General features: G+C 37.4%; 1 protein-coding gene across 1 annotated transcript; it reads right to left on the reverse strand.

Moving 5' to 3' along the window:
- Positions 1-11,902: 11,902 nt before the first annotated feature.
- Positions 11,903-14,847, reverse strand: pigh (phosphatidylinositol glycan anchor biosynthesis, class H). Its single transcript, XM_054618777.1, has 4 exons — positions 14,145-14,847; positions 12,719-12,928; positions 12,520-12,603; positions 11,903-12,391 (listed from the first exon to the last, which is right to left on the reverse strand). Exons 1-4 carry the CDS (start codon positions 14,319-14,321, stop codon positions 12,320-12,322), a joined length of 543 nt encoding a protein of 180 aa, XP_054474752.1. The 5' UTR covers positions 14,322-14,847; the 3' UTR covers positions 11,903-12,319.
- Between the last annotated feature and the right edge of the window lie 780 nt (positions 14,848-15,627).

A 15,627-nucleotide genomic window follows, 5' to 3' on the forward strand; every position in this document is an offset into this window, starting at 1 on the left:
GAGGTAGCAGCCCTGGGTCAAAGCAGGCCAGGAGACTCCTTTGGAAACACACTCAAACGTCATGTCTTATTTATGACTCCTTTCCACTCAAACTTTTTCCCTCTCTTTCATTCAAATGCAAAACACAGATGCAAGTTTCAACTTTTTCAAGTTTTAAGATGCAACTTTGCAAGTTTCTTTACTCTAATGCAGAAAAAAAACAATCTTAAATGCATGTGATTATACACTCACACATGATGCAAACACAGACAATTACACATGCAGGGTGTGCAACAATAGTGTAGTCATTGAGCAATCGTGAAGGCCATGTTGGACAGGTTTTTGGTTCCCAGGAGCTCAGGGAACTGTTCCTCCTCCTCTCGTTCTCATCTCAGGGTTAGTCATCTATTTTTCTCATCTCCACACAGGGCTGGTCCTTCTCCCAGGATCCCCTGCTCTTAGCGATTGTGTCAGGAGTAGTCAACCAACTCTTCTTCTGGCTCGGGGCCAGTTTCACTCTTGCTGGGTTTCACTGTAGTCGCAGATTGGCAAGGAGGCCTGGGAATCAGCAGGTGCACCGACAGGTCTGCCTGGCCCAGGACAAAGACAATTGGCTCACTACGGCTGCTCCTCGGCCATCCATATTGGCAGTTTGAACTTCAGTCATGCTTAGGGGAAGACTTGGAACAGCTCACAGCGTCTTTTTCACACAGACAAAAATACTCTTTGTTGTGATATTTATTTAGGTTATTGTTGTTTTTCCTCTTTATGGCCTGAGTCTGTGTTTGTGACTTTTTGATTTGGTGGCAAAGATTAAGATTCAAATATAGGATCGAAGGCAGAAATTAAAAAAACATATACATAAAAAATTTAGCTAATTTTGCCAATGATTAATTAGAAAATATTCAGTACTGAAAAACACATGGCAATATAATGTTTATTGCATACTATTTTCTTTTTCCTTATTTCTCATGTAAGTTATGTATATGGTAAATTTGCATATGAAAAGGTAACTGTCAGTCACATTAACTGTGCAAAAAAAACAACAACCTCCCATTATTTCTGTAAAACATAAACTGCCAGTTTCGATGTCGAGCAAAGCCAATGAGAGTCGTCCCTCTTACTGAACTGTGACTGCCTGGAGGCAGCAACGATTATTTCTGTCACACAGTCAACAGATTTAAAAACGCCTCAGCGAATCTGCTGCGTTGTCATTCATGCAGTTGAGTAATACACAGGGAGGTTGATAAGCAGACTCCAACACTTGCAAACAAAGTCAACAGTGGATACTCACAAGCCTTTGCTCATTTTACAGGACACTTCAATGACATTGAAACACATCTGGGCCATTCAAGGCATTTATCAGATACACATCTTTCTACTCTATGTTGTCAGTGTTTTCCTTTATGCTTATCTGCAGTCATCAAGGGAGATAATGACTTCATAGTGACCATCAATGACTACACATGATCAAAGTCGTGCACGGCTGAAGTACATGCAGCTTTGGATGAAACAACTGAAGGGTGCATTTCGCAGTCTGGGAACAATGAGGTGATTCGCACTTCAAACAACCTCATTATGTCACCGACAACCTAAAGAAAACCAGGACATGTTTGTGTTTTGTGGTGTAAAAGCAGAGGAGTGGTGTGTAATCTCTGCTGCTTTCATGTGCATTCAACACAATCACAATCATATTGTGACAACATAGTTGAATAAGTGTATTATTCCAAATGGATTGGCAGTGCATGCACATGAAAAAGAAAATACACATATGAACAACTTGACAGAGGCCCCAATATAAGCAAAAGGAAACAACAGACATATGCAATACACAGACAAAATACTATGCAGCACAAACCTGCAGTGTTAATATTAAAGTACTAATATTAGCATATTAGTTAGCCATGAGGCTTATAACAGTACTAAATTAATGCACAAAGTTAAAGTTGGCATAAATTAATGTGTGCACTGCTTCTTTAACTTATGTAGAAGTGTTACAAAATGACAAATTATCAATAGATTATTGTAAGACTGGTGAATCATGCAGTTGCAGCAATAGCTACTAATTAACCTCCAGAATGAGATTTTAATGTAACAAATAAAAGCCCTAAATTATGTTCTTATTATGACAAACAAATATTATTGTCTCAACATAAGACACAAAAAAGAGTACTTTAAAAATACTTAATTAGATTATATTGTAACTTGCTCATTAGTTGTAAGTACAGCAAGACTCAATGCTGTTGTTTATTCTGAAATCATCAAGTCCGGTCTATTGTCAGTGCAAGCTTTGATGGAAAACAGACGTAATCTGACGAACGTCCGACTGATGGTTCACTCACTGAAAGCATCGCAATCTTATCAACGCACTGTTCCCAAAGCAGCACACATCTGTCAACCCATTCTCCTGATGATCTCCAGTAAACGACGGCATTATCCTTCCAGAACAGAGAGCTCTTAACACTTTCCTTCTGATTTGAGTTAAAAGAGTCGATTATCTGTTGTGATGAGTGAACCAACTCGGCATCATTATCAGTGTGAGATACACATTGGTTGTAGATTAAAGACCCTTGGAGGTGCATACCCTTTTTGCAAGAGTAATGTGGTCTTTGAAGTGATTTTGATCGATTCAGATTGCCTAAATTCATGTTTTAACCAACCAGAACAGATATATATTTAAAATTGCTTAAAAAAACATTTTGTTTAAAGCACAACTGCTTTGGCAGGGTTATCCAGAATAATATAGTATGTATTCAAATATATTTAGGTAACACTGAGGATGTTCTATGTGAGTATTTGCTTCTCTATTATCCCAAAGAGGTATATATTGTAATAGCAAAGGTAAAGTAAATTATAAAGTAAAGATGGAGCCTCAAGCAGTTTGTGCAGTTTATCGAGCAGCATCTTAATCTGAAACCAATCCGGGGAAGAGATGGACAGATAAACATGATATAACTACGAAAAGTGACAGTTAACCACGTTCACAGGTGAATACTGAGAGTCATTTGCATTTGGGATGTGTGTGATTTGATTGGCTGCAAGTCTTGTGCATTGGGTGTGTTCACGTCTGGGAATCAAGGGGGTGAGGTGTTCTCACAGTGGCGTTGAGGGGGGTAAGGAAAGGAGGGAGGCAGGGGCTGTTGTGACATCCACACAACACACATGGTGGCAGTGAAGCAAGTGAAGACATGATGTAAGTTGATACAATGCTCATTGCAGCACGTATCATCTCCCACATGCGTGTTGGCACACACACGCATACATGCAGGTACAAATATACACACACACACACACCGTTAAGTGATATATTATATATATATATTATATATATATATATATATATATATATATATATATATATATATAACCCTGGACAAGCAGGATGGATGGTTTTCTAACACATGACGTGTTGTAATGTACTCATGACAATAGATATTGTGTGTGTGTCAGTCAACTTTCTGAGAAAGCGACGAGGTGTGTCTGGACATGTTCAGTAGAGATTGACTGGTTGCTGTCCGGTTACTCACAGTACAGTTAATCGGCTTACTCAGCTTGTCTGTGTCTCAAACATGAAGGAGTGAGTTGACGTCTGGGGTCACCTTAATCAGGAAGAGAGAAAAAAACCACAGGTTTCACATGGTTGAATCAGTGTGTTCAGTGTTGAATCACACATGACTGCTCAATGACTAATGAACTAATATAATCATGAAATCAAATGGGATATAGTTCAACATTTTGGGAAATACAAGATCAATACCACTCTCCATCGTCCATTAGATCTTCTTGTCCAACTCTTGCAATTAAGCGAATATCTCAAAATATCTATTTATTTAATTAGTAGAAATATCATAATGTGACATCAAAAACCCTGCATTTAAAATCTTACCCATGTAAATGTACTTAAAGTAACAAAAGTAAAAATACTCTCTCTCTTCTCTATTATGCAGAATAGCCCCTTTCATATTGTTATTTCTATTAAAAATGATGCATTAATGTGTGAGCAGTATTGTTGTTGTTGTTGGTTGAGATGGAGCAGCTTTTAACTGCTTTTTAAAGTCTTTGCCGGATTAGAAAAATTTTACATAGAATTTTACAGTAAGCGTATTTCAACCTGAAACATGAAAGAATAAGGCAGGAAAAAAAGAATTTTAAAGAATTATTAAAATGTGTTCATTTTAAATGAAAACATTGTGAAATATTCCTGCTACACTAGCAGATACATTTCACTTTTGATAAAAAAATAAAACTTTAAGGACTTAATTCCAGACTAGAATTACTTTAAATGTGTTTTGTGTAATAAATAATTTTAATATAGTTAATACAAAAATATCTGTCAAATGTAGTGGAGTATAAAGTACAATATTTCACTATGAAATGTGGTGGAGTAGGACTATAAGGTAGCATACAATGGTAATGTAATAGTGAAAGTAATATACAAGGATCTCAAAGCCGTACTGAAGTACAGTTCTTGAGTAAATGTAAATACCGTTGTTGGCTAGTCGTACAAAATGTTCTGAATCCCAGAAATCCTCACTTTTTCCAGCTGTTCATCATCTACATAGTTAATATTACTGTTACTACTACTACGATACTAAATCCGATGAGGTGGACATGTGAGGATGGAATCGGACGTATTTTTATGTTTTTGTACCGAAGCTCTGTTTCTCCCAAAAACATGCTAAAAGATTAGCAGAAAAACACAAGTAAATATAGTCACAGCTCTACAGAGCAGGGTGTCAGTGTTGCAACATTAGGAAAACAGTGTTCATTTATTCCATGTAAACACACCTGTGACGTAAAGGAAGGCCTGTTGACTACACTGTTTATCTGAGCAAAACAAGATGGAGCTTCAGCTGTGGGTTAAAACCAGAACGCAGACAGCAGAAATACTCCTGAACTGGACCCTTTACCTTTTAACACTATGCTCATTAAGTGTTGAGAAGTCCACAGATTTTGATAGCAAAGCTGTTCAGATGCAGTGTTTCCATTCCCTTTAGATACATTAGTCTTTTTGGACTGTTTGAATGTCTCATATAATCTTGATGTAACGGAAACTTGTCTTCCTAAGAAACAAGATAAAGATATGACCTTACTATACAGTGTGAGATCCACGTTGGTTATGGATTAAAGAAAATCTGTATTGGCTTTTGTGACAGAAGTCCGAATATCAATTTTGACTGTTATATGTTGTAAGGAGGTGCGTACCATTAAAGAAAAATCTTGGGAGGGATTTAAGATGATTCAGATTTCCATTATTAATGGTTTAACTAACCAGAGCAGGACCTTGAATTTCTCAACAAACAAAAAAAGATTCAGTTTATCCAGCTGCATCTTAATCTGTAGCCAAACCCGAAAAAGAGATCAGTAGCCATGACGTAACAGAAACTCGGCTCTCTAAGACTCAAGATAAAGAGATGATCCACATGCAGGGCCGCTCATAAAGGGGTGAAAAGGCCAGAGTTTGGTGGCGCCAATGGAGGGGAATGGCAATGATTTTGATCACAAAAATAAACATTATATTGAAATAAAGCCTGTTTCTTAATGGAAATGGTACGAGTCTCTCTATTTTGCAAAAAAAAAGTATAATAAGTCTCTCTCAGTCATTATTTATATGTTTTGTGGGACAGAAAAAGCATGCATCCATTTCTGTGGGCGGGCCTGCAGGATGAAGATATTGTCCAGAGAATGTGGCCTTCACTGTTAACAGCAAGTAAATCTAAGATAACAACTCTAATCACATGATATAAAGTAGTTTTAATGTTTAACCTTCAGGTCACATCCTGATACAGCACTTATACATGGAAATAGATATACCAAAAACTTAAATTAACATTGCAATCTCTCAGTTTTGCCCACGTCACACAGAACCACAAACATTTTTGTGTAAGCCTTGGTGCAGACTATTTATCATGGGAGTCGGTGAAAATCTACAAGGTCCATCCTTTCTGTTACATTTGGAACCAGAGACTTACAACATAAAGCATGCCAAGGTAAAGGCCTTGTAAAATACCAAACCTGTGACAAAGCCCCATACATACATTTCTTCACGTCCAAATTCTTTCTACCACACCTCGTATGTCTAAAAGTTTTTCCATGAGCTGCAAATGAGGTAATGCTGAGTAAAAGAAGACATTTGTTCTGGTGGATCATTTTCATGTTGCATTTATCAACAAAGGAGCACATTTTAGCATGTTCACAAAGTTAAACACATTCAGATTTTCCAAAGAACACAGATTACAGTACGATTATCCTATTTCCCAGCTTCATGGTGATTATACTCTAATCCTCGCTCACCAGTCCCGGCCGTCGTCTTCACATGTGATGTCATTTCGCGTGTGGATCGCGTGCCATCGGTATGTGGAAACCGTGTGGGTATTTCTGAACAAGTGACATAGCATCTTCAAAATTCACATCTCAGCAAGAGCTGATTACAGAGCGGCCGTACTGCACTTAGCCTTGACACATATATCTGTGCATGCCTATCTATCATCAAATGTGATGGAAACGTCCCTGTCATTACATTAGCAGGCGTCTAAGGGTTTTCAGTGTTTGGGTGATTCACAATTAAGACATAAAGGGTTTAGAAAAAGCATTATAGCACAAAATGATATAAGTTGGTGGTGTTTGTTTTGTGGTCTGCTTCTCCAGCATGAACCGTTGTAAAATTTGCATTTGTTTATTAACGGCCCTTTTATGAAGTCATTGCCTTTTAAGTTTTATGCAAACCACATTATTGGTGACTCAATCACTGGTCACAGACACTGAGGCACCACTGAAAGTCAAGAAACCGAGGATCTGTCGTCACACAGCAATGGTATACAACTGATTTAGGAGTGGGAATAGAGCAATATTATGAGGAGACAAACACACACAATAGAGGGATAATCAAATCACTTATTTCCAGAATGATTAAAGCACAAATACGACCAGATAATTTGAATATGGCAGTTTAGACCTGCCTTCATACTAACACACAAAACCACAGGCTCATAACAATGGCTGGGCTCTTTTCTCTGGAGACAAACAGAGAAAACGGATGTGTGTTTGCAGGCAGCTCTCCTGACAGACCTGTAGAGCAGGCTTCTCGCTCTCTTATCCTCTGCCAGCTGGTCTGACTAGAAGTCAGTCTCACTTACCTCACTTCTACCGGGTGACGCTGCGAGGGCGTGGCCTGAGAAGAGTCAGTGTTTTCATTCTGGTAGGGTTTTTTTGTCTTAATCGTTTGCATTTAAACTGACTAATTCAAAATCTTGAAAGGAGGAAGCTTGGCTGTCAGCTTGCCAAATGTCCAATAGGCTCACCGGGGTTGTATCAACAGTGTCGTTAAAGGTTTCACTGAGTTGCAGGCTGGTTGAGGTGATAAAAATCTTTGGGCAAATATATATTTGGCAGCCTCCACGCTGAGGTTTGACATTGTCACCTGTCAGAGGACAGAAGGAAGGCAGCACCGGACTTTCCTGTCCTTGAGGGAAACTGCTCCCCGAGCAAATAAGAGCAAGTTGTCACTTGAAGAAAGAGAACTATAAATCACGCTGGCTACAAAAGTCCAAAGTGTTGATGGATTACAAAAATTTCAAAGTCTTTAAACATATAGTGATATATAACAATATATAACTCAAAGTCCTTGTCAAACAAAGTAGTTTAATAGGGTAAAGACCAGAGGTGGGACCAAGTCATTGTTTTGCAAGTCTTTGCACTTTAGTCCTAGTCCTTAACAAGTAATAAAGCGCTCTTCACCAAATGCAATGATTTTGCATCTCCGTTTGTAGTTTTTGTTGACCACCACATAGTTTACGCACGCAAATGAAAATGTAAATAAAAATAATAAATAAAATGCCGCCCACGGTTCTCTCCTGAAACTTTGGCTTGGATGCTGTTGGATCGGTTCAAATAAAGTAGATCTGGGGAATTAAGTCCTGCTGGGAATGATTAGCATTAACATTTGTTGATTCAGGAAGTGAATTGATTCGTGGTACACTTTTTAGATAACATACTTTATCAAGTATTTTTTAAGTAAAAAGGCTAAAGTCCAAGTGGAGTTGCGAGTCTTTCTATTTTTATTTTATCGAGTCAAATCTACTAAATTAAATCTGTGACTCCAGTCTGACTTAGTGCAAGTCATGTGACTCAAGTTCCCTCCTCTGGTATAGTGAACTGAGATGAATATTCCACAGTTATTGTGCCATTTACTCAAAGTACCCATTTAAGACAAACACAAACATTGCTAGAAATAGACCCAGCTTTAAATTGAGGAAACAAGACTGGAGTTGCATTATTTGAAAGGAAGGGAGTATTTGGCAAGCCTGCAGCCCAACGACCCTGAGACTAAACTACCATCTTAAAGAAGAGTAGAAACTGCACGTTTGGTTTCCTATCGTTTACTTTTTCTGCAATGACCTGTAGCATCCACAATGCACCTTTAATGTGGATCATGTTACCATAAAGGGTTTCAGAGAGTTTCAGTGTTCCTTTGTGCCCAGAAGACCGGTTCTGCAATGCCACCCAGCAGACCAGGCTTATCCCTCAACCTGCAGCTCAGTCTTATCTGCACCTAAGATGTGGTTTATGTGAACACAGTCTAGTTTAGTGTGGAGAAGCCTGTCGAACATGAGTAGATTCTGTTTTCTGTAAATTTGCACACCTGTAAATGCCACTGCGAATTGTGGAAAATCTATGAACATTTTTTATAGACTTTTGTTTCGTACTTTTTTCTTTTAGTATTTAATATCCCTGTGGTTTGCTTTCTCTTTCAGTGGCTGCATTAGCCGGCTTATGCATTTATTTGTCCAGGTGATCAAGTACATTTTAAAAGTTAGAGTAAAGGACAATAAGGTTCTGCAGTTAGAGTCCAAAAAGTAAATAGATATGAAGCCTAACATTACCTGCCGCAAAAAAACAAAAAACTAAATGCTCCACTAACCTAAGAATTTTTTTTGGTGAAATTGACATACAGAGTAAAATCCTAGATGGAGAAAATGGTTTTGCAGGTTAATATGTAAATGCAAGTCCCACAGGAAGTTTACACTCAACACAACACTGTAATCGTGTGTTCAGTAGAAGTAGAATGACGTGGCCTCTGATGACACCAGTGAGGCAGGGAGGGATTTTGGCAAATTCAAATCCAAACTGACATCAGGTTACACCTGCCTGTATGGACCGGTATGGTTGAGCGGATTAACCGACACATTTATAACAATGACATGACGCTGTCTTCCTTCCGCATCTGTCAGCCAAAAACTACAATACACAAGAATAACAATACATAGATACAATACAACATAGGATCATGTCATCATCTGGGTCACTTTACCTTTATACTACCTTTACTTCCTGTTTATACCTGCACACATCACAGTTTATATGTATATTTAGTTTATCCTGTCTATATGACAGTTTATCCATTTTAACACTACTGTAAACCGGTCTACCATTCAATTTCATATTTTATTTTAATCTATTTTATATGTTTTGAATTGTATTTTAAGGTCTTTTTTTTTTTTATCTCTTGGATTCTCATTTTTACTTTGTGTTTTTCTTTTACACATTTAGTAGTAGCATTGTTGGAGGGAGACTAGGAACAAGAATCTCATCGCCAGCGAATGCTCCACTGTAAATGTTGTGAATATATATAAAATAAAGACCTGAAACTTCAAACTTGTTTGTAATGTAAATATGAAGCTACCGCCTGCAGCTGGATAGCTTATTTTAGCTTAGCTTCAGACTGGAAATGGAGGGAGACAGCTAGCTTACTCAGGGGTGTGTATATATAGACAGTGCAGCTGCTGCAGGGCTCACAGAGAGAGCTATTCCCAACACAAGAGCCAGAGTGAATCATTTGACTATCCACAACATTGTTGGTGAAATAAATACACCCCATATTGCTTATCTGTGGGCTTCATAACTAGTAACTATAGTGTCCACTAGAGCCCGATGTAGCTACCTGTGTTAATTAAGTCCTTTTCAGACATTTAGCTAAGCCGTTGGTTATCTTAGCTTAGCATAGATACTGGAAACAAGAGGAAACAGCTAGCCTGGCTCTGTAGGAAAGAAAATTGGCCTTCCAGCACCTCCAAGGCTCGCTAATTAAACCATTATATCTTATTATTTTAATCCGAACCCAAAAAATTGGTTAGAAAACTAAAATTTGCAGTTTTACAAGGGGTTATGCACTAGACTTTGTTGAACTATTCCTTAGTCTTACTTCACAACTGTCAAATGTGTCAAGATGAGCAGGGTTTAAAATGTTTGTGCAGGTTTATAATAGGCCAACTCCCCTCAGTAGGGCTCCAAACCCTCTGCCACTAAACCACAAGGATCCTACACCCCAAAACACCGTAAGACGATTTCACACATCCTACATTGAGATAACAGAGAACTACAAAAATGAAACTTAATGAAAACCAACAGTAACAGGACAGGCAACATTTATCGCTGTGTATTTTTTTTTTTTTAAAGTTGAAGACATTCACAGAAACTCTGCAGGTGAAGCACAAAAGTAAATGTGCAATTACAAACAAAGGTGATTAAGAGTCCACACCTCTTTCTGAAGAAAAACCCTCTGTGTTTTGGGCCTGCCAATCCTCTACACTACCTATGACTCACACTCAGGGGGGGGTCGCTGGTTTATGAGGCCTAATCAGAAGCCCTGAGGTGTCACTTCGGGTCACTCCCAGGCTTCTCCTCCGCCTGGTCCCCGACTGTTTCGCACCTCCAGGACGGACTATTATCCTGTCAGAGGGCCACTCTTCACAGCAGCGTAACGCTTCGCCCCCGTGAAAATCACACCCTTCTGCTTGTTTTGTTGGCCTGTGGAGCTCGAGGTTCACGCACGCCTCTGACCGGGAAATGCAGATGGTCACGGAGAATTAGAATAGGGGAAAAAACTAAGGCCTGGAGGGGTAAACAGGCCGAGTGGAGGTGAAAACAAGGACTCTGAACTTTGAACTGTGGGCAATGGAGACTTTAAACTTTCAATCATATTATTAAAGATTAGTTACAACCAGGAGGAAAATGTTTTGCTCCTGGTAGTGAGCACATCATACTCTTATATTGTCCTCAGTTATATTTTTATATAGCAATTAATTAAAGCAGTATCACTTTACAATAAGTACTGGACACAGATTCTTACTCAAAAGAAACTGCTTCTTTGTTTGGTTGTTATTCAAACGAATTTTGTGTTTTTCAAAATGTTTTTTGCATTGGTGGTGAGTTTAATCTGAGGCAAAATGTAATTTGTTGCATAATACTTCTTATAGTGACAGGGTAACAACTGGAAAAATAATTGTTCCAATCAGAAATGAACAAGAAGGTTACAATATAGAAAGTAGTCTCAGGTCAGCACTTAAGGCCTAAGTAAACTATTAGGGTAATTCCCTAAGTAAACTATTAGGGTAATTCCACTGCAAGGAAGTGTTTGGCCACTCGTTCTTAACGGGATCCTACCTACGTCATTATTGTGAGGTAGCCTTGAGTAACATATCTGAAAACAGGTCTGGTAAATCAACAGTCTCAGGTAAGGTGACAACTGGTATATGCAAGCAACTTCCTCTAAGCACTGAATGTGTGTGTAGTTATGAGCAAGCTAAACTATATTTGAGGAAGAAGGTGTGGATGTTTATTCATAATAATGTACTCTATATATATATATAACATCCGCCACTACACAATTATTGACTCGATTTGTAAAACGTTCTGTGTACATACAGGTCAATGAAAAAGGTCTCAGATGTTATTGTGGACTGACTCATGAATCTAATTTCCAAAGGTTTCCTAAAGCTATACTTGAGCTGGAATAAGTGGGGTGCTGCCCCCTGGTGGGGAAGGAAAGTAAAGCTCCTCAAAAACATTAGACCAAAGCAAACACCATCTACCAGTGATGGCAAATAATTTAGGAACAATATTGATTTTCTTATGTTTTTAACAAGTTTATTTTTTATCAAAAATACAGTATGGGAATGATTGTAAAATACAGACGTTTGCATAATTAGTCAATTAAAATCTTAAGTTGAAAGTTTGGCTCTCTAGGTTTAAGTAGTCTAACACCAGTGCTATTTGCACACATTATTCAAGTAACTACACAACAAAGTACAACATAAAGTTATTATTAAACTAATATTGATGTTTAAAAACAAGGCTGCGCTTGATTTTGTATTCAACCGATTACATTCACATTCATACAGGTAAGAAAGGGAGGGAAATTGTGAAAAATACACTGTAGATCAAATGAAGAAAAACTACCTGCCTTCTACTTCCATCCACTAAAATTAAATTAATTCAACAAATAATAATAAAAAGCATACTGCATTGCCAGAAACATTGCTAAGGTATGACTTGTGTGTCATCAGCACTTTGAAAGAATCTCCTGACAGCTTTTGTAAACTTTCACCAAGCAGTTCAGCCTTGGCTTTGAACTCTGAAAAATGAGAAAAATAAGCTTCATTAGAAAACAGGTTACTGTAAAAATGCATCATGCAAGAGGTAAACAAGTAACACCAAAAGTAACTTTATGGGATATGTGTACACCTTTGCATTCAACCTCACCTGAAACAATGGCACAACACTTAACACGGCGTCAGGTTGTGAAGGGTCCTTCAACAGCACACAAAGGTAGTAGATGATTTGATGCTGAAATAAAAGCGTATAAACATCAATGCACAAAACTGTAGTATATAATATAAAACAATGATGTAAAAATGTGAATTTTCACACAACCGATACGTGCATAAATGTCCTTATTCACCATGTAAATAGCCTCATTGATGACAATATCCTTGATCTTGCTCATCTCAATGAATGTGGTGGTCTCCCGGCCTGAGGCGTAGCTGGAGGACAGCTGAATGCCCATAGAGTGGATGAGGAGCAGGGACTCGTGGTCAACCTTCACGAAGTGGATGTGGAGCATCATGCCAACCAGGGTGATGAATATGGCACTGGACAGAACAGCTGTGTTCTGCAAGAGAAGGAGAAGACATTTAACATCAAGAAGTACTACCCTGAGCCTTCCACTTAGCATTTATTGTATTCTTATTAGTTGTTGCACTTATTGTATTCGTATTAGTTTGTTGCACTTATTGTATTCGTATTAGTTTGTTGCACTTATTGTATTCGTATTAGTTTGTTGCACTTATTGTATTCGTATTAGTTTGTTGCACTTATTGTATTCGTAGTAATTTGATTCTGCACTATACTTTTGCTCTGGTTTACGCTCTTAGATGCTTGTTTAAGAAAGGAGATGCACTTATGACTTCTGGTGACTAGTAGTTCTCTTGAATACCTATGTTGAATACACTTCCTGTAAGTCGCTTTGGATAAAGCGTCTGCTAAATGACTGTAATGTAATGTAACATTTAGATCTTAACAAAAATAATACTCTGATTATTTAAATTTACAGATCACAGGGAGTATCACAAATATTTGTACCACTAGAAGTAAATGGGTGTTTTTTCATACAATAAGTAGTCCTGCATGGGTGTTTAATATGGTCAGGTGATGATAATAGGATAGCAAGTATGACAATAATAAAGATTGATAATATTACTTAATGCTACCTTTATAAGATAAAATAAGATAATTTACAGGATTACAGCAGCATAGAGGATAATGCAAACAAGAGACATAGTAAATAAAATAAAAAACAAGATCAAAAATAAGTAAGCAAATGAGCAATAAAAAAAACAGTAAAGAACTCACAGTAACTGAAATATTATATATACAGACAGAAACTATTATAACTATTATAACTATTGTATTGCACAGTACCATAGTTATAGTACCCCAAAACCTCAGAAGATAAAGTAGATCTGGATGCTTGAGTAAAGAGATGTCCTGGTACATCAACATGATTTAGATCTATTATTATTATATTCCTTTATTGATCCCCATGGGGGAAATTCAAGTGTTGCAGCAGCTCAACTACACAGACACAGACAATAAATACACATACTATACAACTACACAGACAATAAATACACATACTATACAACTACACAGACAATAAATACACATACTATACAACTACACAGACAGACAATAAATACACATACTATACAACTACACAGACAATAAATACACACATACACATCTAGTCAATATTTACAGATATGTGCACAATATTTACAGATATGTGCACAGGGATGACTGTTTTAAGAGCTGCCACTCATCCTTACCTCTGTGAAGAAGAACACTGCATATGCTGACAGCCAAACACAGCAGGTGTACACCAACACCTTACCAATGGACACTTTGGGGACACTGACAGTGAACTCCCTGCACAGGCTGGAGTGACTCTGACAGTCCAGAGATATGGTTTTGCCATTAATGTCAGTGAAAGCTTCATCTTCCATCGTGAAAGAGGGGAAAAAAACAAAACAAAACAAAACAGGGAGAGCAGAGAAAAACACAGTTAGCTTAGCCAGCTAGCAATCAAAACAAGTTAGCATTGAGCTAGCTTTAGCTATCTGTGCACAGGCAAGGTCAGACGCGTATGAAGACATAAAGTGATGCTTTCTTAGACGTGGAATATATCTATGCACATATGATGCTAATTTAATAAGTGCAGTTAAATGTAAGATAAGAAAAACACGTGGTGGTAAAAATACTGAATTTTCCCAGGACTATGCACTCGTTACATACACCGGGTTGTTCCGGTTGGATGTTGTTAGGGCGACATAAAGGACGGGGGGGCGGGGTCAGTGTCGATCGGCCTGTTTTTCATCAACAATACATTTAAATATTCAATATAACTAGTAACACAACACGTATGACGCTGCTGTTGTTATTAACACCCTGTGTGCTTATATCACTGGTTGTCTCCGTCTCTGTAGAAACACCGGTGTACTCCGGTACGAATAAAAGTAGACACTCCAGCGGCTAGAAGGTGCAAAGCATTGTGGGTAATGGTCAGCGTCTTGTCACTATATCAACTCTGTTTGTTAATTAAAACAAGTATCTTCTCAAAAACTACCTTTATAAAGCATTAAAGGAGTATAAGATAGTATTTATATCATATATGTATATATAATAGTTTATAAAATCACGTTTAACCCTCGTTTTTCTTCCCGACTCCAATTCCTCCATTTCCCAGAATGCATTGCGCCTTTTATGACTTTTGAAAAACAAAAACTACCTTTATAAAGCATTAAAGGAGTATAAGATAGTATTTATAATATATATATATATATATATATAATATTTTATATAATAAAATCACATTTAACCCTCGTTTTTCTCCGCAACTACAATTCCTCCATTTCCCAGAATGCATTGCGCCTTTTTAAAAAATAAAAACTATGAAAAGCATTTAAGAATAAGATAGTATTTATATCAAAAAATACACATTTATATACACACACATATATATATATACAATAGTTTATAAAATCACATATAACCCTCGTTTTTCTCCGCAACTACAATTCCTCCATTTCCCAGAATGCATTGCGCATTTAATGACTTTTTTAAAACAAAAACTATATATAAAATATATATAGTTTATATAATCACATTTAACCCTCGTTTTTCTCTGCAACTACAATTCCTCCATTTCCCAGAATGCATTGCGCCTTTTATGACTTTTTTAAAACAAAAACTACCTTAAAAAGCATTTAAGGAGTATAAGATAGTATTTATATCATATATATATATATATAT

The sequence above is a fragment of the Anoplopoma fimbria genome, chromosome 18 (genome assembly GCF_027596085.1).
Source record: "Anoplopoma fimbria isolate UVic2021 breed Golden Eagle Sablefish chromosome 18, Afim_UVic_2022, whole genome shotgun sequence".
Taxonomy (NCBI): Eukaryota; Metazoa; Chordata; class Actinopteri; order Perciformes; family Anoplopomatidae; genus Anoplopoma; species Anoplopoma fimbria.